At 41.3% G+C, this 25890-nt stretch overlaps 3 protein-coding genes across 6 annotated transcripts in view; all 3 read right to left on the bottom strand.

The window, feature by feature from the left end:
* Nucleotides 1-8469: 8469 nt before the first annotated feature.
* The window catches only part of LOC127953360 (zinc finger protein 883-like), a 375243-nt gene continuing 357822 nt past the window's right edge, over nucleotides 8470-25890 (bottom strand). Inside the window, exon 3 of the transcript XR_008153147.1 lies at nucleotides 8470-8807. The gene's annotated coding sequence lies outside the window, so the exon portion shown is untranslated. The remainder of the gene's footprint in view (nucleotides 8808-25890) is intronic.
* LOC127953405 (zinc finger protein 501-like) overlaps nucleotides 8470-25890 on the bottom strand; it is a 213031-nt gene continuing 195610 nt past the window's right edge. The window contains exon 3 of the mRNA XM_052552645.1: nucleotides 8470-8807. The gene's annotated coding sequence lies outside the window, so the exon portion shown is untranslated. The remainder of the gene's footprint in view (nucleotides 8808-25890) is intronic.
* Nucleotides 8470-25890, bottom strand: part of LOC127953409 (zinc finger protein 501-like) — a 212695-nt gene continuing 195274 nt past the window's right edge. For 2 of the 4 annotated variants that reach the window (XM_052552653.1, XM_052552652.1), the window contains exons 2-3: nucleotides 14817-16230; nucleotides 12220-12563 (exon numbers count right to left, since the gene is read on the bottom strand). In XM_052552653.1, the coding sequence (XP_052408613.1) occupies nucleotides 12443-12563; nucleotides 14817-15814 (1119 nt within the window). In that variant the 5' untranslated portion in view covers nucleotides 15815-16230 and the 3' untranslated portion in view covers nucleotides 12220-12442. The other 2 variants (XM_052552654.1, XM_052552651.1) reach the window with 2 other exon arrangements.

The following is a 25890-nucleotide window of genomic DNA, read 5'->3' as shown; positions in this document are numbered from 1 at the left end:
AGAACCAAGATCCTTTAATCTGCTCATTGCAAGCGTCTCACTCAGACTCAGGTTCTCTTTGAATCATGACTGCCATAAATGTCCAAGACACACCAGTGTCTGATGCAGTACTAGTTCTGTGGACTGAAAACTCAGAAGAAACCGAGACCGAGACAAAGCACAACCGCTTCCCTCTTAGTCCATGGTCAACAACCATGGCTACTTCTAAGATTGTCTGCACTGTAGACCTACGATGGAACAACAGACTCGATTCACTACTTCGTCATTGTCCCTAACCTACCTCATGACATCTACATAGTAGCAGACATCATGGTTCATCCATGAACGACATCATGTGGGCTCCCCCATTACAACAACTGACACTGTAGTCAATTTCAGGAACCTTCGATCTGGTCAAACAATTCCAAATGCATGTGCAATGATCATGGAGCAAGCAGTTACAATACCTGCCTAAAGCAAGAGTTTCAGCATCCGCCTCAGCATGCGACCTGGCCAAACTCTCAACTGTAAGCTAGGTTTCTTCCAACCTTCCAGGACCTGCCTAAGACCTGCCACACCTCTCATGGGAGTGTCATCTCATGCTGTGTATGTGTTGATCAACAACTGTGCGGCCAAAAAAATCAACATTCCCAAAGCCAGTCACCTGGGATGGCTCATCAACCAAGCATTCCATGACTTTGAGCTAACAGTACCTGTCATTGGCCCTGTACCAGCCGAACTAATGTCAGATGAATGCGACGACACTGTAATTTTCACAAAGCCCTGTGAATTCATTGCCATCACTTCTATTCTGCCAGTGTCCAAAGAAAGTGTCTCTCAGTCATAACTAACAGATGACACTCACTTCACTGTCTATGCTGTCTCAACACAGCCTGTGACAGAATCACCTGCACAGGTGACCGCCAAGGCCCAGAGTACCTCTAATGATTCAACAGAGGAACCCTACACCAGGTTTCAATGTACAGTATTGTTCAAAATAATAGCAGTACAATGTGACTAACCAGAATAATCAAGGTTTTTAGTATATTTTTTATTGCTACGTGGCAAACAAGTTACCAGTAGGTTCAGTAGATTGTCAGAAAACAAACAAGACCCAGCATTCATGATATGCACGCTCTTAAGGCTGTGCAATTGGCCAATTAGTTGAAAGGGGTGTGTTCAAAAAAATAGCAGTGTCTACCTTTGACTGTACAAACTCAAAACTATTTTGTACAAACATTTTTTTTTTCTGGGATTTAGCAATCCTGTGAATCACTAAACTAATATTTAGTTGTATGACCACAGTTTTTTAAAACTGCTTGACATCTGTGTGGCATGGAGTCAACCAACTTGTGGCACCTCTCAGCTGTTATTCCACTCCATGATTCTTTAACAACATTCCACAATTCATTCACATTTCTTGGTTTTGCTTCAGAAACAGCATTTTTGATATCACCCCACAAGTTCTCAATTGGATTAAGGTCTGGAGATTGGGCTGGCCACTCCATAACATTAATTTTGTTGGTTTGGAACCAAGACTTTGCCCGTTTACTAGTGTGTTTTGGGTCATTGTCTTGTTGAAACAACCATTTCAAGGGCATGTCCTCTTCAGCATAGGGCAACATGACCTCTTCAAGTATTTTAACATATGCAAACTGATCCATGATCCCTGGTATGCGATAAATAGGCCCAACACCATAGTAGGAGAAACATGCCCATATCATGATGCTTGCACCTCCATGCTTCACTGTCTTCACTGTGTACTGTGGCTTGAATTCAGAGTTTGGGGGTCGTCTCACAAACTGCCTGTGGCCCTTGGACCCAAAAAGAACAATTTTACTCTCATCAGTCCACAAAATGTTCCTCCATTTCTCTTTAGGCCAGTTGATGTGTTCTTTGGCAAATTGTAACCTCTTCTGCACATGCCTTTTTTTTAACAGAGGGACTTTGCGGGGGATTCTTGAAAATAGATTAGCTTCACACAGACGTCTTCTAACTGTCACAGTACTTACAGGTAACTCCAGACTGTCTTTGATCATCCTGGAGGTGATCATTGGCTGAGCCTTTGCCATTCTGGTTATTCTTCTATCCATTTTGATGGTTGTCTTCCGTTTTCTTCCACGTCTCTCTGGTTTTGCTCTCCATTTTAAGGCATTGGAGATCATTTTAGCTGAACAGCCTATCATTTTTTGCACCTCTTTATAGGTTTTCCCCTCTCTAATCAATTTTTTAATCAAAGTACGCTGTTCTTCTGAACAATGTCTTGAACGACCCATTTTCCTCAGCTTTCAAATGCATGTTCAACAAGTGTTGGCTTCATCCTTAAATAGGGGCCACCTGATTCACACCTGTTTCTTCACAAAATTGATGACCTCAGTGATTGAATGCCACACTGCTATTTTTTTGAACACACCCCTTTCAACTAATTCAACTAATTGCCCAATTGCACAGCCTTAAGAGCGTGCATATCATGAATGCTGGGTCTCATTTGTTTTCTGACAATCTACTGAACCTACTGGTAACTTGTTTGCCACGTAGCAATAAAAAAATATACGAAAAACCTTGATTATTCTGGTTAGTCACATTGTACTGCTATTATTTTGAACAATACTGTACAAGCCCAACAAATCCTGAGTGAGGTGGATGTCCTCCACAGTGACATGGATTGCCAAGGACTTAAAGACGTTCTGTGTCAATACAAGAACTCCTTTGCAAAGGATTCCCTGGACTTTAGCCTGACAGATATCCACATGGTGTGCATCCCAACACATACAAATGCACCACCAACATTCGTGCGGCAGTACAATATTACAATATTCCGATAGCATCATACGAATCGGTTCAAGATATCATTGACTCCATGCTTGAAAAGGGGGTCATTCGGCCCTGTAACAGCACCTACTCTGACCTAATATGGCTAGTCCTAAAGCCCAATGGCAAATGGCGGCCCACCATCGACTATCGCAAGTTGAACCAACAAATTCCCTTTTCGCGATGGCCTATGACTCAGTTGGACCAAGAGATTCCCAAAATCAAAGGCTCAACAATCCTTTCCATATTAGACTTCACCTCTGCAGGAGCATTACACAAAGAGTCCCTGACTTTCCTGCACTATAACCCACCCACCTCATCAGTAGCAGCTATAACCTGCCACCAGCAGGCCACTGGCACGCAAACCCCCACCTCCTCACACAATGAACTCTCACATCAATTTGCCGCTAATGATCTCCTCACCCTCCAAGCTTCAGATCCAGTGCTACCAACCAGTGCCACTCCCATTTGCGATCAACTAACTCATCCCATTTCCACCTCTGACCAATTCATCTGATCTCTGCCAACTTCACTAAATCAAGCACATGCTGCATCTCAAAGGCGGCGTTCTCACATATGCCTGAGCCCCTAACTGTGCCAAAGCTCATCGTTCCTCAGGGCCAAAGGGGACTGATGCTGACACTCCCCCACGATGCACCATTGGCTGGACACTATGGTGCCAAGACCACCTACGAAACGTTCAAGCAAGTGGCGTTCTGGCCTGACATGCAGCAAGACTAACGGAATATGTGAAAGGATGCCTAGTGTGTTGACAATCCCAACCGGCAAATCCAAACCACTGTTCATGGTACTTCAGCTTCACCCAGCCAAGGCTGAATGCTCCCCATCGCCTGTCACAGAAATTCCTACCTCACTGGACAGGACCCCACAAGATTGTAGACAAGCTCTCACCTGTTGCCTATCAGATCAAAAACAGACAAGGGTGCAGCAAGCGAGTCCTTCGACTGGTCCTTTGAAACCAGATAGAGAGGCACCAGGGCTCAAACTGACTGACACAGACCAACAATCCCATGTTATATACCACACTAATTATAACTATCCTTTTAAGGAAACATATAGTTTGTTTTAACAACCCCTACATACACTCCTCCACAGCACTGCTAGGACCAAAACCTAGTGGAGAGGAGTTGCTCAACACATGCAACACATCGGTCGCTGTTGGACAATGTTTTTTCTCTGCTTCCTGCTGGCCTTGCTGCTTCTATTAGTAGCTCCGTGTATCTATTTTTTTCTTTAGAATCTTTATCTTACTATAACTCTCTGTTGTTTACAGTGATAAAATATAACTTTATTCCCACCATATTTCTGATATTATTTTAGAATTAGCACGCATCCAAACTTTAATCAAGGATAGTAAGAATGTTAGGGCTCAAGACTTTGGATGCATCTAGCTCAGGGAGTCTTGTACATTATTCGGTTCCGGCAAGAGAGCCCCTGCAGCAGGGAAACTGGGTGACAGTGAGGCGACATAGTCGCGAGTTAAAACACCACTCATCTGTTCTGATCAAAACATCAAACAGGTTCTCTCCACTCAGTGATGCACCCACTGAGAAACCTGATGAAATTGCTCTAGTTAATAATAATAATAATACATTTTATTTAAAGGAGCCTTCCTCAAGGACACCATACAGGAATACATGAAACAGAACTTGACATCACTGAATTCAAAGATGTACTGCCTATGACTGTCATTTTGCATTACTGACGCACTGTTTTCCTAATGAATGTTCAATTAATTCAATTCAAGTTTATTTGTATAGCGCTTTTTACAATACAAATCATTACAAAGCAACTTTACAGAAAATTATGTTTCTACAATATTTAGTAATAGCTGATAAGTGGTGATTGTCATGCTGTGTTCACACCAAACGCGAATAGAGCATCTGGCGCGAATGATTTCAATGTTAAGTCAATGCAAAGGCGCGTTTACGTGCGTCTTGAGGTCTCGCGGCGCGAATGAACCGTTTGGCGCGGCGCGGAAGACGTGAATTTGCCTCATTTGCGCGTCTAGTTCGCAAATTGTGCTTTTGTGCATTTATGTGTTTGACACGAATTCACGTCTGCCGCCCGAGTTGAAAATTTTTAATTTTGGCATCAATTCACGCCACGTTAAACAATCAGGAGCCTGCCCAGGAGTCACTCATTCAACATGTAGGAACGACTGATGTTGTCAGTGAGCAGTCAACCGGAGCTTTATGACACAAGTATCACACACAAGTTCATATTTCAGGAATAAAAAGGACCTCGCTTGGAAGAGTGTGTTGTAATACACATTTAACTTTTGAGTCACGTACTCAAAAAAATGTTGTCACGTTTTTTTTTTACAACTATTTTCCCCCTACAGCTACTTTTTCGCTAACAAGATAATGCGTTTATTCAGAGGACGTGTGCAGGAAAAAGTGGAAAAGACCTGAGTGCTCGATCAACATCAGCCATCTTGCAAACAGACAACTGCTAGCACGCGAATGCATTCAAAATGTTCAAGCGGCAAACTAGACGTGGTAGTCTATTCGCATTTGTGCTTTACCCATCAGTTTGTGCATGTATGACAGGATTTTTTTTAATTAATACAAGAAGTAGACAGCCAGACGATGAACATTATCAATATTATTAATAATTATTATATGATGCATTAATTAGTTTAACCCAAGCTAAAGAATAAAATGTGCATTTGATCAGATGCAACTACACTCACAATTTAAGATACATTATTCAAATGCTTGGCGAAAGAGATGCGTTTTTAATCTAGATTTAAACAGAGAGAGTGTGTCTGAACCCCGAACATTATCAGGAAGGCTGTTCCAGAGTTTGGGAGCCAAATGTGAAAAAGCTCTACCTCCTTTAGTGGACTTTGCTCTCCTAGGAACTACCAAAAGTCTGGCGTTTTGTGACCTTAGGGAGCGGGATGGATTGTAACGTGGTAGAAGGCTAGTTAGGTACGCAAGAGCTAAACCATTTAGGGCCTTATAAGTAATGATAATTTGTAACTGATACGGAACTTAATAGGTAGCCAGTGCAGAGACTGTAAAATTGGGGTAATATGATCATATTTTCTTGACCTGGTAAGGACTCTAGCTGCTGCATTTTGGACTACCTGTAGCTTGTTTATTGAAGAAGCAGGACTACCACCTAGAAGTGCGTTACAATAGTCCAGTCTAGAGGTCATAAATGCGTGAACTAGCTTTTCTGCATCAGAAACATAACATGTTTCGTAGCTTGAGAATGTTTCTAAGATGGAAGAATGCAGTTTTCATAACATGGGAAATATGATTTTCAAAAGACAAGTTGCTGCCTAATATAACACCCAGATTTTTGACTGTAGAGGAAGCAACAGTACAAGGAAATAACAATACAACAGTACATAACAGTACAACACTGAATGTTGTTCAGTTGCTTTGACACAATGTATTTTGTTTAAAGCGCTATATAAATAAAGGTGATTTGACACTAGGGGTTGTTAAAGACTAGTGATTTTTTAAAATCAACTTTTAGGTGATGAAAGTCAAGTCGAAGTCGACTAGTCGCTGATGAGATAAGTTTGGAGCTGTAAAAATTATCTTTACACAGCTATGGTATTTGACACAGTGCTGCATACACAGCTCATTTTTATCAGTTCATTTGTCTTTTGAGTGGTTATATTTCTCACAGATTTCTATTCGTTCTAAATCCGATACAGATAAAGTAGCACAGTAAAGATTACATTCATATGAATGCATTAGTAAGAGCAATTGTGTGTGTGAATTCATTCTACCTGGCAGCGTCTCTCTACTAGTGATGCTGTGGGATTTGGTTGAGACATAAATTCAGAACTTTTCAGTGTCTAAGCTATTTTATTGAGCAATCATAGAACAGTGTTTACAGTACATTTCCACACTGAATGATTATGTGCGCGAGCGATCTGTGCGTGACGTATGAGCTACTGTCTGTAGCCTATGTGTGAGCATATTCGATTAGAACAGCAATTAACTTACCTTTATGATAAGCGGTTTAGAATGTGCGTTCCCCGTTCAATTTCCAGTGTCCAGTAATATAATCAAACATGCATGTGGAGTGCTTTCATAGTATGTATGTATTTGTTATTTTAACTGTTTGTAAATGGAGCATAAATGTGGAAGTCCTTAGAAGATTTATCCTGTTGCGCCCTCTATAGGACCGGCGACTAGTCAACGTCAAGTTTAAAGCGTCATGGCAGACTATTGAAGTCAACTAGTCGACTAATCGAATTGTCGGCGCAAACCCTAATACACACACACACGTAACATACAGATATGCATTCTCCCCCCACCCCTCGCTTTTGCCGCTTTGTACCGCCAGTCTGAGAAGCGGGTCTGTGACCAGCGCTGTAATGGCAAATGGCTGATTGCCTGCGCTGGATTACCTCGACCCCCTAATTTCCGTCTCCAGTTGTAAAATTGTGTGTTTAAGGTGTATTGATTATGTGCTTTTGTGCTGCGGTGTTTTACCTGTTCTCACACTGCTCCCAAAGGAGCATAGTGTGGGTGTTGTTTTTATTCTCCTCTCTTTTCTGTTATGATGTATCACTTTTCCCCTGTACTACTGTACTTCATTGCCTTGTACCCACGTGCAATGACAATAAAGTTGAATCTAGTCTAATCTAATAAAAATATCCATAATGAATCTACATTTTCCCCTTACTTCAAATGAAACCTTAGTTTGTGGCTCATTATTAGCCCATTATATTTAATAACAAAACATGCTAAAACAGTACGATGACAAATTCTCTTTTATTAAATTTTGAACTTTTATTAACAATATAAGGAAAATGTTTTATTTGCATTGTAACACACAAAAAAAGTATTTGGGTTTCCCTTTTCTTTAAAACTATAGTAGTATGTGGTTCATTGTTAGCCTATTAATTAAAACACAAGCCATAAAAAGTACAATGGTACAAATTCACATTGGCATTTAAACATTTGAATTGTATTAACAAAAACTAATAAGATGGATATTGTAACCAAAATAAATAAGGTATTTTCCCCCTTTTAAAACAAATGCTTAGTTTGTTGTTCAATGTTTTATTTATTTTAAATGGAAACAGCAACAATAATGAAAAACTCGCTTAGCCTATATTAAAGGAAGAAATTAAACTTATTAACAAAACTTGTGCTTTTGGATCAGTATCTTGCATCAGTCTCATCATGCAACAAACCAATCCCTGTTAAAGCCTAAATAGAAGCTCTGCATACGCTTGCACCTGTTAATCGTTTCTATTTAATAGTTAATTTTGCTTTGGTGCAATAGATAAATAATTTATTTGTTTTAGATTTTTTATGTTTAGATAATTATTTTTTTATTTTCCTGTGTCCTGCACACACAAGTCTTGTCCCGCGCCGCTCTCTGTTGCATCGGGTCTCACGGGAGCAAGTCTGTAATCCACTGGCACTTGACGTGACAGTGCGTGAGCTACATCCTCTTTACAATCTCTAGATTATAAACACTGCATTCTGTCAGCAATGTAACGCAGCAGTTATGTATTAGACTTAACTGTAACAGACAGTAACAGTTGGTCTTACCTGAAGAATACAAAGCATTTTTTTGTTTAATTCGTATAATTTATCTATTATATTTATCTGTTTGTAATTTTGCCTATTTTCTTAGCTGATTTATTCACCTACAAAATCACCCCAACCAAATAGAGCAGTTCAAGTCATCTGTTTATTTTTTTTTCCATATTGCAATATACATCGTTAAAACAAATAATGACAATGTGAGTTTTTTTTTCCAATATCAGGCTCAGTAGTTTCTGCAGCATGAACACAAACATGTAGTTCTCCACTGTTGTTGGTGTTACATGATGTAGCGGTGTCTGACAATAGTAGAGAAGTGGGGTGATGACATCGTTTCACAAAATATATGGATTGGCAGAACACAAAGACCCAAAGGTGTCATTTTCAGATTTATCCACTCTGGGACCCAAAGAAATAGTGAATTCATTCTCCCAAAATGCTGGATCCGTCTGGACGAAACACATATACCTAACAAAATATTTACATAATCATTTAAATGCATCTCCGCGTGTACGGGCCAATGTACGCTTCCCACGTACATTGCGGTGATGTGCTTTCTATCCAGTGTGAAATCTCTCATGTGTTTTGAGATTTGCTAAATGACGGAATCTCCTGTCACAGTGTGAACACTTGTAAGGTTTCTCTCCAGTGTGGATCCTCTCATGTGTTTTGAGACTTGATGATTTACTGAATCTCCTGTCACAGTGTGAACACTTGTAAGGTTTCTCTCTAGTGTGAATCCTCTCATGTGTTTTGAGACTTGATAACTGACTGAATCTCTTGTCACAGTGTGAACACTTGTAAGGTTTCTCTCCAGTGTGGATCCTCTCATGTGTTTTGAGAATTGCTAAATGACTGAATCTCTTGTCACAGTGTGAACACTTGTAAGGTTTCTCTCCAGTGTGGATCCTCTCATGTGTTTTGAGATTTGATGAACGACTGAATCTCCTGTCACAGTGTGAACACTTGTAAGGTTTCTCTCCAGTGTGAATCCTCTCATGTTTTTTTAGACTTGATGAATCACCGAACCTCTTGTCACAGTGTGAACACTTGTAAGGTTTCTCTCCAGTGTGGATCCTCTCATGCGTTTTCAGATTTCCTGAATGATTGAATCTCTTGTCACAGTGTAAACACTTATAAAGTTTCTCTCCAATGTGAATCCTCTCGTGCAGTTTTAAACTGCTTGCTGAACTAAAAGTCTTCTCACACTCAGAGCACACGTACTCTCTTACACCAGTATGTATTATCTGAAGATGTTCTTTCAAACTTTGTACATGCAAAAAACTCTTACCACACAAATGACATGAATGTAGCTTCTTCTTTGCATGAACTTTCAAGTGTTTCTTCAGAAGTGAAGCCCATAAAAACATTTTATCGCACTGATCACATGCGTTCTGCTTCTCTTGAGGGCTTGATTCTTCATTTTCCTCTTTTTCTTCAATGAACTCTGAAATAAAGGTAAAATGATTTATTTTTGGTATATTGTTAAAAGCTGAGAACATCTGTAAATACACAATTTACTTTTTTTGCTTCAGATTCATTGACTTTTACTAATTTAATAGGTAAACTGGGTAAAACATTTTTTAAAAATCATTGTTTTGGATCAATTGACTCAAGGGTTTTTGAGCTGTATAAAACAAGAAATATATAAATTTTACTAGGGATGCGACGTTGGCAGATTTTTACCACTTTACCACCATCACAACCCTAGTAAAATTAATATATGTATATATTTTATATACATATATACATTTATATACATATATACAGTAGGTAGACAACCAGAATGGGTAATACCGCCATGTGTACAGGGCCGCGGCGTTAACTGCAAGTCAGTCGCGTGTTAAAACCATTCACGAAACTACCGCCAGGTGGCACAAAGGGATGAATTGCAAAGTTAATGTAATTGTAAAATGAGATAAAAGTAAAACAACAATAACATTATGATGTAACATTGTAACATTTAAAAAAAAATTTTTTTACAGTGAGTTAATTTCAAAACGTAAGATAGTCTTGGGCTACAGTCTACTCATCAAAAATTAAAAGACCTTTACACAAAGGATCTAATGGGTGCTACTGTTATTAAACAGACATTAAATATGATCACTGATCATAATCTAGATGTGCTCTGTTTGACAGACACCTGGCTAAAACCTGATGATTACATTATTTTAAATGAGTCCACCCCCCAAGTTTACTGTTATTACCATGAGCTGCGTCTGAAAGGCAAAGGGGAAGTGTTGCTACAATTTATAACAATGTTTTTAGGATTTCTCAGAGGGCAGGCTTCAAGTATAACCCTTTTGAAGTGATGGTGCTTTACATTTTTCCAGAGAAACAAATGTTAATGATAAATCCCATTATGTTTGTACTGGCTTCTGTATACAGGCCACCAGGGCACCATACAGACTTTATTAAAGAGTTTGGTGATTTTACATCCGAGTTAGTTCTGACTGTAGATAAAGTTTTAATAGTTGGTGATTTTAATATCCATGGTGATAATGAAAAAGATGCATTGGGAACAGCATTTATAGACATTCTGAACTCTATTGGGGTTAGAAAACATGTCTTGGGACCTACTCATTGTTGAAATCATACTCTAGATTTAATACGGTCACATGGAATTGATGTTGATGATTTTGAAATTATGCAGACAAGTGATAAAATCTCAGATCATTATTTAGTTTTGTGCAAACTTCATATTAGGACTGTGCAATTAATCGAAAAAAAATTATTCAGTTTCGATTTTGGCCTCCAATGATTATGAAAATCCAATAATCGAGATAAAACGATTATTGTGCCCCATTCCCCCCACTTTTGCAGTGCTGCACTTTCGTTCCTCCATAAAAGCCCAATTTCCTGTGCAAATCATGTAATGTGACATTTGCAAAATGGGACGTGCTTGAATTATCGAAGTATATTTAGGGCCCGAGCACCGATGGTGGACCCTCTTGTATCTGCTCCGTTTATTAGGGCCCGACCACCGATGGTGCGAGGACCCTCTTGTATCTGCTCCATTTATTTTTAGGGCTCAAACCCGAAGGGGATTATTCTTATTAGGGCTCAAGCCCATTGGACCTCTTGTTCCCCTAAGGATTATTCTTACTATTATTAGGGCCCAAGCACCGATGGTGTGAGTAGGGATGGGCATTTTGGGAAATTTCTAATTTCGATCATCGATAGGTTTCAAAAACGATTTATCGGGGGTGGGGCTTATGCGGGGGGGCGGGGGATGGCAATAATGTGTATAATGAAAAAATCTGAAGATTGTTATGAAAATGAAAAAATAAAAAAATAAAAATCTGACATGAAAATCTGTCTATGAAAACATGAACACATGATTAGGACAGGTTAGATTATGATTATGATGAAGCAATGTTATTAATAAAGGAGCAAGAAATATCTGCCTGAGGTGAAGAATATACCAATAAACGAAAGCTAATTCTATGACACAGCCTATGTGTAACAATGTTCGTATGACAGAGAAGGAAGGAGACCAGGGTCGGCTTACTGAGGCTCGTGGGAACTTTATTGTCCGTAAATAAAAAATACAAAAAAACAAACTCGCGCCACATGCGCGTCAATAAATAATCCACTTTCACTTTGGCTTCTCGCGTTCTGTCTGCTGCGTCCTCCCACGAGCCCTCAGATCTCTCTCCCGTTTCTGAAAAGTGGCCGGCTTAAATACTGCTTCCCCACGCCCATCACTGAAATGAGAAGCAGGTGTCACTTGTCTCTCACTTAACCCTCTTACCACCGCTGATCTCTTCACCCTCTCTCCCGTTGCAGATCTCGCTAAACCACGCCTCCCCCGCCACATACCCCCACCGCCCGACTCAGGCCGGGAAGCCATCCGGCCTGCAGCCCCCCCCCCCCATTCCTGGAGAGGAAGTCGGCTACAGCCATCTGCGCCCCCGGTCTGTGAATCACCTTGAACTTAAATGGCTGTAAAGCTAGATACCAACGGGTGATTCGCGCGTTGGTATCCTTCATGCGGTGGAGCCACTGGAGGGGCGCGTGGTCCGAGCAGAGGGTGAACTCCCGGCCCAGGAGGTAGTATCGAAGGGTGAGGACCACCCACCTGATGGCCAAACACTCATTTTCTATGGTGCTGTACTTAGTCTCTCTCTTAGAGAGCTTCCGGCTAATGTACAGCACCGGGCGATCCTCCCCCCCAACCTCCTGGGACAGGACCGCGCCCAGCCCCCTGTCCGACGCGTCAGTCTGCAAAAAAAGGGGAGAGAAAAGTTAGGAGAGTGCAGGAGCGGTCCACCACACAGGGCAGCCTTAACCTGGGTAAAGGCCTGTTGGCACCGCTCCGTCCATTGGACCGTATCTGGTACCTCCTTTTTAGTGAGGTCAGTCAGGGGGCTAGTGAGGTCCAAATAACCAGGAATAAACCTTCTATAATATCCCGCCAGCCCCAGGAACTGCCTCACCTCCTTTTTGGTCTTAGGCCTGGGGCAAGTCGCAATAGCTGCCGTCTTGTCAATTTGGGGACGCACCTGCCCGTGACCCAAGTGGAAGCCCAGATACCTTACCTCCACCCGCCCAACTGCGCACTTCTTCGGGTTGGCCGTTAGCCCCGCCCGTCTCAGCGCCTCAAGGACAGCCCTCACATATGCAGCATGCGGACGCAGTACTCGATCCATGAGACGCTGGAACGTAGCGGGGGCCCCGAACAAGCCGAACGGAAGCGTCACAAATTGGTGTAAGCCAAACGGCGTGGTGAAGGCTGTTTTTTCTCTAGATATGGGAGATAAGGGGATCTGCCAATATCCTTTTGTCAAGTCCAATGTCGAATAAAAACGAGCCGTACCTAACCGATCGAGCAACTCGTCAATCCGTGGCATTGGATAAGCATCAAATTTTGACACTGCATTCACCCTGCGATAGTCCACACAAAACCGCACCGAGCCGTCCGTTTTTGGGACCAAAACAATCGGGCTCACCTGATCACTGTTCGACTCCTCGATTACTCCTAACCCCAGCATCGCTTCTAATTCTGTCTGAACCACTTTTTTTTGTGTTCAGGTAATCTATATGGCCGGCTGCGAACCACCACGCCCGGCTCAGTCTCAATATGGTGTTGAATCAGATTAGTACGACCAGGTAGAGGCGAAAACACGTCTGCAAATTCGGACTGTAATTGTCCAATGTCAGTGAGCTGCGAGGGCGAGAGGTGATCCCCTCCCGGGGCCAGGGCGAGGGATTTTTCTTTGATGACTGCCTCTGGCCCGAGATCCTCCTCTCCGCTCACCGCCGTCGCTAGCAACACTGACTCCTCTTCGCTCCATTTTTTAAGGAGGTTGAGGTGGTAAATTTGCCTGGAGTCGCCTCTGTCTGTTCGTACTACTTCATAATTGAGATCTCCTATTCGCTGTGTGACCTCAAAGGGTCCTTGCCACTTTGATAATAATTTGGAGCTGGATGTCGGCAGTAATACGAGCACTTTATCTCCCGGTGCAAATTCTCGGAGCTTAGTTCCCCTGTTATACTGCTGGCTTTGTCTGCCCTGGGCCTGGAGCAAATTCTCCATTGAGAGCCGCCCCAGTGTATGGAGTTTTGCCCTCAGGTCCATGACATATTGAATTTCGTTTTTGCTATCTGAACGTCCGTCCTCCCAAGTTTCTTTCAGGACGTCCAACACCCCGCGGGGCTGGCGTCCGTAAAGAAGCTCGAAGGGGGAAACCCCGTGGAGGCTTGGGGGACCTCGCGCACAGCAAATAAGAGGGGCTCTAGCCATTTATCCCAATTTTTCGCGTCTTCTTGGACGAATTTACGAATCATTGTTTTCAAAGTGCGATTAAATCGTTCGACCAGTCCGTCCGTTTGTGGGTTACAATGTGCCGTCTGGAAAAGCATTTCCCGACGGCTCTTAGGTATTAATAATTGGGTCGTATCTTCCTTTGTCTGAGCGTCATGGGTCACTCGATACAACCGGTCTTTAATAACGGCAAAATACGGATAGGAGAGCGGGCGGTCAGGATGGAGGGCCTGCCCATCGATGGAACGGACCTGCTCGAATGCATGTTTAAGGGTTTCATCCTGGGACTGCTCCAGAGGAAAGTCATCGCGATTGGAAAGGTTTAGCCTGGCCAAATCGCTCGGTTCCTCTGAAGCTTCCCCACTGGGTCCTGGTACAGATTCGCTCGTCCCTCCCTCCGGGCCTCTCTTCTTCCCAGAGGCATCCACTGTTAAGCACCCCAATAATTGTTCAAAAGCTGGCCAATTGGTCCCCAAGATTAGTGGATGCCGGAGGCGCGGACTAACGGCCACCTCCACATAATGCTTTTGACCCCTAAATTTAATGCCTATGGTTTTTACAGGGTATTCCACTATATCCCCGTGCACACACCTCACCTTAACCACGCGGCCCATATCCAATGCCCCGGATTGTATCAGGCTTTGATGGATGGAGGTCTGGTTGCAACCTGAATCCACCAAAGCCTGATAGGTACCCCCCTTAATACTCACAGGTATTTGATACAACCCGGCTTGATCGGGGGCAGCCTGCGGGTCGTCTGGGATCCGGACCAATGTCCCCACCTCCATGACCGGGCACCGGTCCACGAAATGGCCCGGATCTCCGCAACGCCAGCAGGCCGGCCCAGGCCTTCCCGCCACCCTAGTGGTTGGAAGGGGGTCAGGTGATTGACATGAGGAAGCAGTAGGTAGCTCAACCAGACCCTCCCCGTGTGGCGGCCCCATTCCTCTGGTAGGACCCCGTGACATCGTTGCCGACTCCGCCCCTGTTCTCCAGCGGGGTGCAGCCCTTGGTGGCCCCGCAAACCGGGACCTGGGTAGAGGGACAGGCTTTGCAGCAAGAGGAGAGAGAGAGGGGGGGGAAGAGAGAGAGAGACAGATGGAAGGGGTTCGCCGACCCCGGAACACGCCGCCAGCTGATCCTCCGCCAGTTGGATGGCCAGATCGAGCGATGCCGGCCGGTGGCACTGGACCCACTGAGCAGTCCTCTTCGGGAGTCGGGAGATGAACTGCTCCAGCACCACGGTGTTGATAATGGTCTCGTCGTCGCTTCCTCCGGCCAACAGCCATTTGCGGCACGAGTCCCGGAGCTGCTGGGCTAAGACAAAGGGCCGGCCAGCTTCAGTCAGTTCTAGCGACCGGAAGCATTGACGATGCTGCTCGGGGCTGAGGCCGACCCTTTGGAGCACTGCTCTTTTTAAGTTTGCATATACCAGGAGGTTCTGGACGGGCAGTTGTTGAGCAGCCTTCTGGGCCTCCCCAGATAGCAGAGGAATTATTCTGACCGGCCAGCTGTCCTCTGGCCACCCACATGCCTCAGCCGTCCTCTCAAAAAGTTCGAGGAACGCTTCCGGATCATCCGTTGGCCCCATCTTTGTCAGGGGCATGTGGGCAGCAGGGCTGGAACTGGGGGAGGCTGACCTCGTCCGAACCTCCCTGTCCAGCAGGCTCCGGAACAGTTCGCGGTCCTCCCGCTGGACCTGCATCATTGCATGGAACCGATGTTCGTGGTCGGCTCACAGCTCCAGCAGGGCTTGATGTTGTTCCTAATGCAGGCCCGCGAGCGATGTAATGAGCTCCGCAAACGGCGTTCCCGATGTTCCTGACGGGGTTTGCATGGCGGCGTCGTTCTCCTTCCTTCCCGGGTTTTCGGCACCAGTGTAACAATGTTCGTATGACAGAGAAGGAAGGAGACCAGGGTCGGCTTACTGAGGCTCGTGGAAACTTTATTGTCCGTAAATAAAGAATACAAAAAAACAAACTCGTGCCACATGCGCGTCAATAAATAATCCACTTTCACTTTGGCTTCTCGCGTTCCGTCTGCTGCGTCCTCCCACGAGCCCTCAGATCTCTCTCCCGTTTCTGGAAAGTGGCCGGCTTAAATACTGCTTCCCCACGCCCATCACTGAAATGAGAAGCAGGTGTCACTTGTCTCTCACTTAACCCTCTTACCACCGCTGATCTCTTCACCCTCTCTCCCGTTGCAGACCTCGCTAAACCACGCCTCCCCCGCCACACTATGATAAATCAGTTAACTGAGATTCATATCAGACGTAACATTACAACTTGTATCAGCACAATAGGATGCTAAGTTATGCGATAGACAGAGAGAGAGAGAGTGCGCGAGCTCCCGCTGATGAGTTTTCATGAGCGCTGAAAGATGGGCAAAGACAGATTTTACTATGGCTGTGTCCAAATTCAGGGTCTGCATCCTCCTTAGGATCCTTCCTACCCGTTGAAGGAGGAGGGGTCCTCCGATGACCGCAAAAACCGGAAGTCGGTGTTTGTGAATTTGGACAGCCTACCCTTCTTTCAGTTCCCTCCCTTACCCGTTGCTCATATCCTGTCGCCTAGCAACCGTGACAGCGCTAAGCAAGACGCGGGTGAAGAGCTCATCGTTCTCTCCCCGGAGCTTTATAAACACTTCTGTCTGCTCTTTCGTCCTTAGAAGCGTTTAAAACAGCTTCAATCACCAACAAATTAGCTGTGTGTAAGGGGATATTCCCACAGGCAGTAAGGAAGAAGCTAGTTTACGAAAGTAAACGTTTTTTTTTTTTTACATATATACGTACAAATGTAAAAAAAAAAATGCTTAACGCTAAAACAAAATGACTAACTAGACAACTACTGAAAATATATATTTTTGAAAAGCCAGTTTTTAAAAAACTTCGACACATCAAAAATAATACACCTCCCCCACTCCTCTACCGCTCGCTTCGTCCTGCCGAAAAGAATTATGGGATAGGTAGGACAGGAAAGGATCCACCACACCCATCCTTCCAATTCGGGGAAAAGGAGGACGTATTTGTGGGCCGCATTTGAAGGATCCTACGAATTTGGACGGCCTTGTCGCGGCGCTGTGACGTAACATCCTTCAAATGAGTACTCCGTAGGATGTAGACCCTGAATTTGGACACAGCCTATAGATTCCTATAAAGTTCTTATTATAAATGTATGGCAGATTTGTGCTATATTTTCATCTACATTATTAATTGTAATAGTTGTAATAAAGTTTTATTTTTAAGTTAAGTTTTATTTTCCATAAACCACCTGCGGGTTTTCAAAGCCATAATAATTGAATTAGGCCTATGCCCACAAATATGAAAGAAAAAAAGCTCGACTGCATTATTATAACATCAGTAATAAAATATCAATAATAATAGAAAAATTAAACATTTAAGATCAATATCATTATCGGGCATTGCTTATATGAGCATGAAATGAATCGATGATATGCAGTATAATTGTTCATGTTAAAAATTCAAAAAAATTTGCTGATGCAGATGTGAACTTGACCGAAAGTGTAACTCGATCTGATTGTGCTTTACAAACACGAAAGTACAATAATTTCACATTAGTGTTACTATCGTAATTTGTTTATTAATTTGATTGTATTAAATTTGCACTTTCTGATCAACCAAAATATTATTTAAATATTATTTAACAGCATGGAAATCACCGATTATTGTTAAATAATTGAATAAGATTTAAAATATATTTAAGATAAAAACTATGACAAACAAATAATTTAGATTTTCGTCATCTTTACGAATATAATGTAATTAGGCTACAAATATATCCAGTGCATTTTTATTTTATAAAAACCATTTCATTATTTGTCTGTGATTTAAAAATTAACACACAAAGGATACTTTTTCTTTTTTTGCTACTTTTTTTTTTTTTTTTCAAAACATTGTCTTCCAGTATAACTTTAGCAGCATATTTTGATCCAGCGGTGAAATGTAGTTTTTAAAAGATAAAGAAAAAAGTTCACCAAGTTTAACCAAACAACTATTATAAGGTATAAAACAGAGACCAAATAGCCTAGATATTTTAACTATGGCTAAAACTCAAAACTAAAATAATAATATTAAAAAAAAAAAATGATATTATATTTACCACGACTGGTGAAACATTCAAATGTCTATTCAAAAAGATAAGTCGGTCTACGTGCTCAGATGAGAGCCACGTGCGCAGCCCGTTTACATTTAGTGGAATAAATTCGCTCCGCTGGAACAGATGTTGCAGGAACAGCAAGGTACCAATGGACAAGTAAACCTTCTCTGTCCCTGAAACTAATGGGCAGCAAATCTTTCACCACCATTTCAGCGAATAGCTTTGTCGTCTTCTCGGTTCTGCCTGCGTTGCATTTACGTCTTACGGCAGGTGATTCAATGCTCATCTGAGTTGCCGCTCTGTTATCGGCAGATATCGGCAGTCCAAATTTTAGATGATAGCGCATTGTATTTGTTGTAGATTTGTGTGACAGCTTGGCGCTGTACAGCTTACCCTGAACTTTTTTCATCGCTCTTCTCAAAGGGAAGCCAGCCATCACTACGTGACTTTGAGGCCATAATTATGTCTTCTTACGTCTTCTGAGGCATCAAGTGGGAAGCTAACCAATCAGAGACCAGGGCGCTGCCCAACGTGCTGCCATAACAAAAAAAAAAAAACGTTTACGTGATCGATCATCGCTGTCGCGGTCGAGTACTCGATCACTGTTGCACATCCCTAGGTGTGAGGACCCTATTGACTCTGCTTTGTTTCTTATTAGGGCTCAAGCCTGAAGGGGCGAAGAGCCCTATTGTTCCCCTAAGGATTATTCTTCTTTTTTTTTTCTTCATTAAACCTTCCGGGGGTTTTTGGGGGCCTTAACATGCTCAAAAACTCTTGAAAATTGCCACACACATTGGAACCTGCGGCCATTAGGACGCCGCAGAGGCTGGGACCCGGCGTGGCACAGGGGCTCTACAGAGCCCCCTGGAACACATTCTTGAACCATAGCTCACACGTACTTGCATGTATTTATATGAAACTCAGTACACTTATAGATCTCATTGAGCTGAACAACTTTCATGCTATATGTCATCGGCTTCGCCAAACAGGAAGTCAGCTATTCAGGGCTGTTTAAAAAAAGCATGCTCTGGAATTTGAAATAATCCTCTGAAGACTTTCAACTGTTTACCTAAATTGTTCTTATCAAGATGGACAACTTTCTAATTCACAGTCATAAGCTACGACCAACAGGAAGTCAGCTATTTTGATTCGAATATGTATTTTGGGGAAGATACCGTTGTGTATTAATGCATACTCCTCACAGGAGAAGTACACTATACACACCAAACTTTGTCTACATGATGCCAAGACATTGAGGAACATAAACTGCGAATGGATTTTGGATAAGTTGAATGGTTTTGCCATGGTGATTTTTTGAAATAACAGTAAAAAGGGAAACATTAATTGTCTTGTATTTTTAAATTACAGCTTCCAAACATTTCAAAACTATTTTTCATTTAGAGAACATGTGATAGAGGAAATATGCATAGTTTCACGACTTTACAACACTTTATGATTAAAATTAAAAAAATTGTCAGACATCTGATCGCACGCTGTCACTCTGTGTGAGTGCTGACTGAGTGTGTGTGTGTGTGTGTGTGTGAAAGAGAGAGAGATGGGCATGAGCCGATTGGCAGACAGAGAGAGAGAGAGAGAGACTAAAACATCTCTTTAATCACCAGAAAAAAAATATTTTAAATTGGTTTTTTTTTTTTTTTTTTTTGTCTTTGTTGCTAATTGTGCTGTTTTCATTACATCTTCAGACATCTATTAGGCCTTATCCTTTTCTGAAAGTTTCAGGAATTAAATTCTAAAAATACTTATTTGTGCTCCAAATAATAATTTCAAACTCATTTGATACTGACCTCTGACACCCTGTGACATGACATTTATCTGAATTTACATAATCTCATGGATGTAACAGTAAATCTGTTCACCTCACAGATGAAGACTAAGCTGTGATGCAAGCAGAACTATTTCACAAATGCTTATGGGTCAATAAAATCAAAACACTTTAAAATTATTTAAGGATTTGGTAACACTGTAAAATAATGTCTAATTTGTTAACATTATTAAATGCATTGGTAACACTTCATAAAAGCTGCACTCATCTAAGCATTAGTAAATAGTCAGTTCATGCTTTATATAACCTCCCAAAATTAAGTCATTACTTAGCATTTTATAAATACAGCTATAATTAAATTGTTCATGGTTTATATGCACAGTTATTTTGAGGAGATTAAAGGCTATATATATTAGGGGTTTAACGGTACCTGTATTCGTACCGGACCGTTTCGGTACAGGGCTTTCGGTGCGGTGCACGTGTGTATCAAATGAAGGAATGCAATATTTTGCGCACGGAAAATAAGTACATTTTCGTGTTTCCAAACGAAAATATTAAGTGGCGGAAGTCTCCACGTTCAGCGCAAATTCCGCCCTGCAGCTGATTCTAAGGCCGGCGACACACTAGATGCGTGGCGCAAGCATCTCAGCTGCGTGGCGTGTCCATTTTTAATTCGGCTTCCATGTTAACAGGTTAGAGCTTGCAGGCTGCCTGCGTTGAGATGCGTTTCTCAGGCGCGACTCGAGCAGCGCGGAAAACGCGTGCATGCTAGAAATAGAACCGACGCCCTATTTTTCACGTGACATGCAAGCACGTTGGAAGCCTTTCCAGGCAAAATAGAATAGGAAAATGTTTATGTCATTTTGTACACAAATACATATTAATTAATGACACATTGATGTTTGAAAGTCTATAGGTTGACATAAATTGAGATATAAATGTAATTTAAAAAATAAAAATAAAATATAATTATCGCTTTTCAAATATTGCACCTGTCAAACAGTCTATTTTGCCGTCAATGTTGACGGTGTCCTTTATCGGTAGGCTTTATATTTATGCTCAACATGAAGTATAGATATTGTTGTCATGAAGACAAGAGCCTGGTCTGTCAGCAGTCTCCCTGTCACCTACAGCAGCAGGTGAAGCAGGCCTACAAGCTGGGATTGGTAATGCTGCACTGTAATCATAGTTATTTATTTATATTTTTCATTATATTTTATTATATGATATTGGTTTGAGACTGAGAGTATTTAATTTCGTGGAGACCTTTGCAGCAGCATTTTATTTCTTATTCTTTTTTATTTTATATATATTTTATTAAAAAGTATTTTTTTTTAAAAAGTGTATAGTAATAAACAACCTGCAGTTTAATGTTTGCATTTCTTTCCCTTACTGTAACGAAAATGAACCGAACCGTGACTTTAAAACCGAGGTACGTACCAAACCGTGATTTTTGCGTACCATTACACCCCTAATGTATATGTATATGTATATATATATATATATATATATATATATATATATATATATATGTATATGTATATATATATATATATATATATATATATATATATATATATATATATATATATATATATATATACACACACAAACACACCCACACACACACACAGGTCCTTCTAAAAAAAAATAGCATATTGTGATAAAAGTTCATTATATTCCATAATGTAATGATAAAAATTAAACTTTCATATATTTTAGATTCATTGCACACCAACTGAAATATTTCAGGTCTTTTATTGTTTTAATACTGATGGAGAAGGACCGATTCCAGACCTTGGGGGACCTGCGGAAGCAGTGGACTGAGTCTGGAGTAGAACCATCCAGAGCCACCGTGCACAGGCGTGTGCAGGAAATGGGCTACAGAGAAGCAGCACTGGACTGTTGCTCCGTGGTCCAAAGTACTTTTTTCGGATGAAAGAAAATTTTGCATATCATTCGGAAATCAAGGTGCCAGAGTCTGGAGGAAGACTGGGGAGAAGGAAATGCCAAAATCCCTGAAGTCCAGTGTCAAGTACCCACAGTCAGTGATGGTCTGGGGTGCCATGTCAGCTGCTGGTGTTGGTCCACTGTGTTTTATCAAGGGCAGGGTCAATGCATCTAGCTATCAGGAGATTTTGGAGCATTTCATGCTTCCATCTGCTGAAAAGCTTTATATAGATGAAGATTTAGTTTTTAAGCACAACCTGGCACCTGCTCACAGTGCCCAAACCACTGGTAAATGGTTTACTGACCATGGTATTACTGTGCTCAATTGGCCTGACAACTGACCTGAACCCCATAGAGAATCTGTGGGATATTGTGAAGAGAAAGTTGAGAGACGCAAGACCCAACACTCTGGATGAGCTTAAGGCCGCTATCGAAGCATCCTGGGCCTCCATAACACCTCAGCAGTGCCACAGGCTGATTGCCTCCATGCCACGCCGCATTGAAGCAGTCATTTCTGCAAAAGGATTCCCGACCAAGTATTGAGTGCATAACTGAACATAATTATTTGAAGGTTGACTTTTTTTGTATTAAAAACACTTTTCTTTTATTGGTTGGAGGAAATTTGCTTATTTTTTGAGATAGGAATTTTGGGTTTTCTTAAGCTGTATGCCAAAATCATCAGTATTAAAACAATAAAAGACCTGAAATATTTAAGTCGGTGTGCAATGATTCTAAAATATATGAAAGTTTAATTTTTATCATTACATTATGGAAAATAATGAACTTTTATCACAATATGCTATTTTTTTTAGAAGGACCTGTATATATTATATATATATATATATATATATGTATGAAGTATAAACATGCGCTTATATATATATATATTGCATAAGTTCATATTTAATTTTTTTTAACAAGTGTAAAAATATTTCTGTGTTATTTGTCCCTCTGTGTTTTATTTAACTTTTCAGTTTGGAAGATCAATGATTCTTTAAATCTCCTTTTTTGAATGCTTTAAAATGTATAAATATTCCTCACTTTAGATGAGCTCACAAAAATAGATATTTTATAAAAACCTGACTTCATCATGAATTACAGCTGGAATATATGTCAATAAAGCAGTTATTAACAAACCGAGCAACTATTATCATGTGTCTAAATAATAAGATTTATACATATGGGTCAGTGACGTGCCGCACAGTTTTGGACTTCCAGGAGCAATAAATATTATATATTTATATAAAATAGGTTTAAAATTATATATATATGCTTTAATCTCACATCATTTGTCCTCCTCACGGTTCATAATTGTGTGAAAAATTCAAAAATAGGTAACTTTTAGACTATTAATGTGGTCAAATGTCATACGGTCAAACGGAATTCACTTAAAGTTATTTAAGACAATTGCATTTAAAATGATTTAAAATATTTAAAAATGATAAAACTTTTCATTTGGCATATTTTTTCAAGTCTTAAGATAAGCATATTAAAGTATCAGTAAGATAGACTTTTAAGAAATGTCATTAGTATCTAAAACAAATTGTTCCGCAAAGACACATTTTCCCTATGTCATACGGTAAAACAAAGTTTGGAAGCCATTTTGGAACTGAATATTAATGACTTAAGTCATGTGACATTTGATGACATCACTCAGAGGACCCCTGAAGACCAGCCAAGTTGAAGGTAAGGTTAAGATTTTGCTCCCAAATTTCAGGTAATTTCACCTTTTCCAAGTGTATTACCATGTGTCACAGATTAGGGTGTCATATGGTCAAACGTCAAAAAAGGGTTTAATACATTTGAAATAAATAAAAAAATATTGATTTATAGGTGAAAGATAAAGTTTAAAAGTCAAGGTAAAGTGTAATGGTGGAAGGAGGTGGCCAAGCAACTGCCTGTTATAAATGACAAAGCATGAAACTGTCATAAGGGCAAACAAAAAATGTCATACGGACAAACGATTTTACCGTATGACCGTATGTTGTTATACCATATGACACAGAGCATTTAACTGATTTATTTAGTTATTTCTTAATTGTTTTATCACATATATAGTTTGTACAACTACTATGAATTAATATTAACATATATCATATATTTCTGCCTATTTCAAGCATTTTTTCACATTATTACAGATGCCTCTTTCTAGTAAGGAGAGGGGTGCACGTTTCCGTGCAAAGCAAAGGGCAGATCCTGCAGCTAGAGAGGAGAACCTAGCTAAGAGGAGGGAAGGGTATAACTGTGAGAGTATATGATGTCAGTAATGTCAGGATGTGCCAGTTTTGTCAGTATAGGCAGTATCTTATCTATAGAACTGAGTTGAAGTCAGCAGCACAATGTTTCTGGAAAGTGGCTTCATATATATAGATATATTATTCATGTGTGTGTGTGTGTGTGTGTGTGTGTGTGTGTAAATATACATATATATAAATGTATGTTTGTGTATTTGTATGTACATTTATGAATAAGTATCAATAAATGTACGTGTACACGCAGGCAACGGCAGAGGAAACAGGCTGGACAGGGTGATTATTATCGTGCTGTCAAAGAGTTGACAGTAGCTGCACATGCAAAGAGGACGGAACAGTGGAGGCTCAACCAGAGACGATGCAGAGAGAAAAAGAGGCAGGTGGAGGCATTGATGAATCTGACACCAGTGTCTGAGGACTCTTTTGTGGACGAAAACCATGACCATCCTGGGCCGTATCAACACTCCTCACCACCTGGGCCACACTGTTCAACTCCTCATAAACCCCTTAAGAAAACAACCTCCAGCAGTCGAACAGGGGTAAGTATAAAGAAACTGAGGGAGGTGATAAAACAGCTAAAAAAGGATGTTGTAAGAGAAAAGCAGATAGATTTCGCAAGAAAGCCAACAGGGTGATGACAGCAAAATACAGAAAAGCAAGAAAAAACATGTCAACAAAGGTTTTCAGGAAGGGGCCAGCAAGAAGACAGAGTGTGGTGGAGTTCCTCACTAGAGATGAGAACAGCCGTCTCCTAGCTGGAAAAAAGGACACAGTATCAAAGGATAGGGTCAAAGAACAGCGTCGGGTGTTGACAGAGTCTTTAAAAGAGCTTCATAAAGACTACAATGCAGAGGCAGGAGAGGGACGGGCAGTGTCATACCGGCAGTTTGTCCGCCTCCGTCCATTTTATGTAACTGAGCCAAAGGCTATTGACCGAAACACCTGTGCCTGCCTAGACCATGAGTTTGTAAGCCTTCTACTCGAGAAACTATACCAGAGTGGCCTTGTTGCCAGTAGAAGTACTCCTGAAGCACTCGTGCACATTGTGTGCGATTTGAAAAGTAGGGCGTGTATGTTTAGGCTGTGTGCGAAGTGCTGCTATAACGATATGGAGCTACTCCTACCAGACAAAACCCGCCAGGTGTCATGGAGTCAATGGGAGAGGGACAAGGTCTGCACTGAAGGTAAAACCTATTCACATTTTGTGAAAAAACACTGACTGGGACGTGGGAGGATCTCATGAAGAGTTTCAATGAAAAACTCAATGGATTAGACAAGCATCAGTACACATGGATACATCAGGTGGAACAATGCAGGGCCCTCAAGAACAGTCTCCAAGACCATGAGGCTGTAGTCCACATGGATTTTTCTGAGAACTACGCTTTGGACTTTTCTGAGAACTACGCTTTGAAATTGAATGTTGAGGTCCAGCACTATCATGGGGGGGGGGGTGGTCGAAAACAGGCCACTCTCCACACATGCATGGTTTATACGGCAGAAGGGTCACAAGCTTATGCCACAATCTCTGACTCTTTAAGACATGATGAGCGGGCAGTATGGGCACATGTGAAGCCTGTGTTAGATGAAGTTCAGTTCAATCCAAGAATTAATACTGTGATGGCCCACTAACGCAATATAGGAATAGGAAAAATTTCTACTTGATGTGCACCTTGCCTTTTCTCCG

This window comes from Carassius gibelio, chromosome B3 (assembly GCF_023724105.1).
Source record: "Carassius gibelio isolate Cgi1373 ecotype wild population from Czech Republic chromosome B3, carGib1.2-hapl.c, whole genome shotgun sequence".
Taxonomy (NCBI): domain Eukaryota; kingdom Metazoa; phylum Chordata; class Actinopteri; order Cypriniformes; family Cyprinidae; genus Carassius; species Carassius gibelio.
Note: the sequence above shows the minus strand (reverse complement) of the source record. Positions and strands in the feature narration are given on the sequence as shown.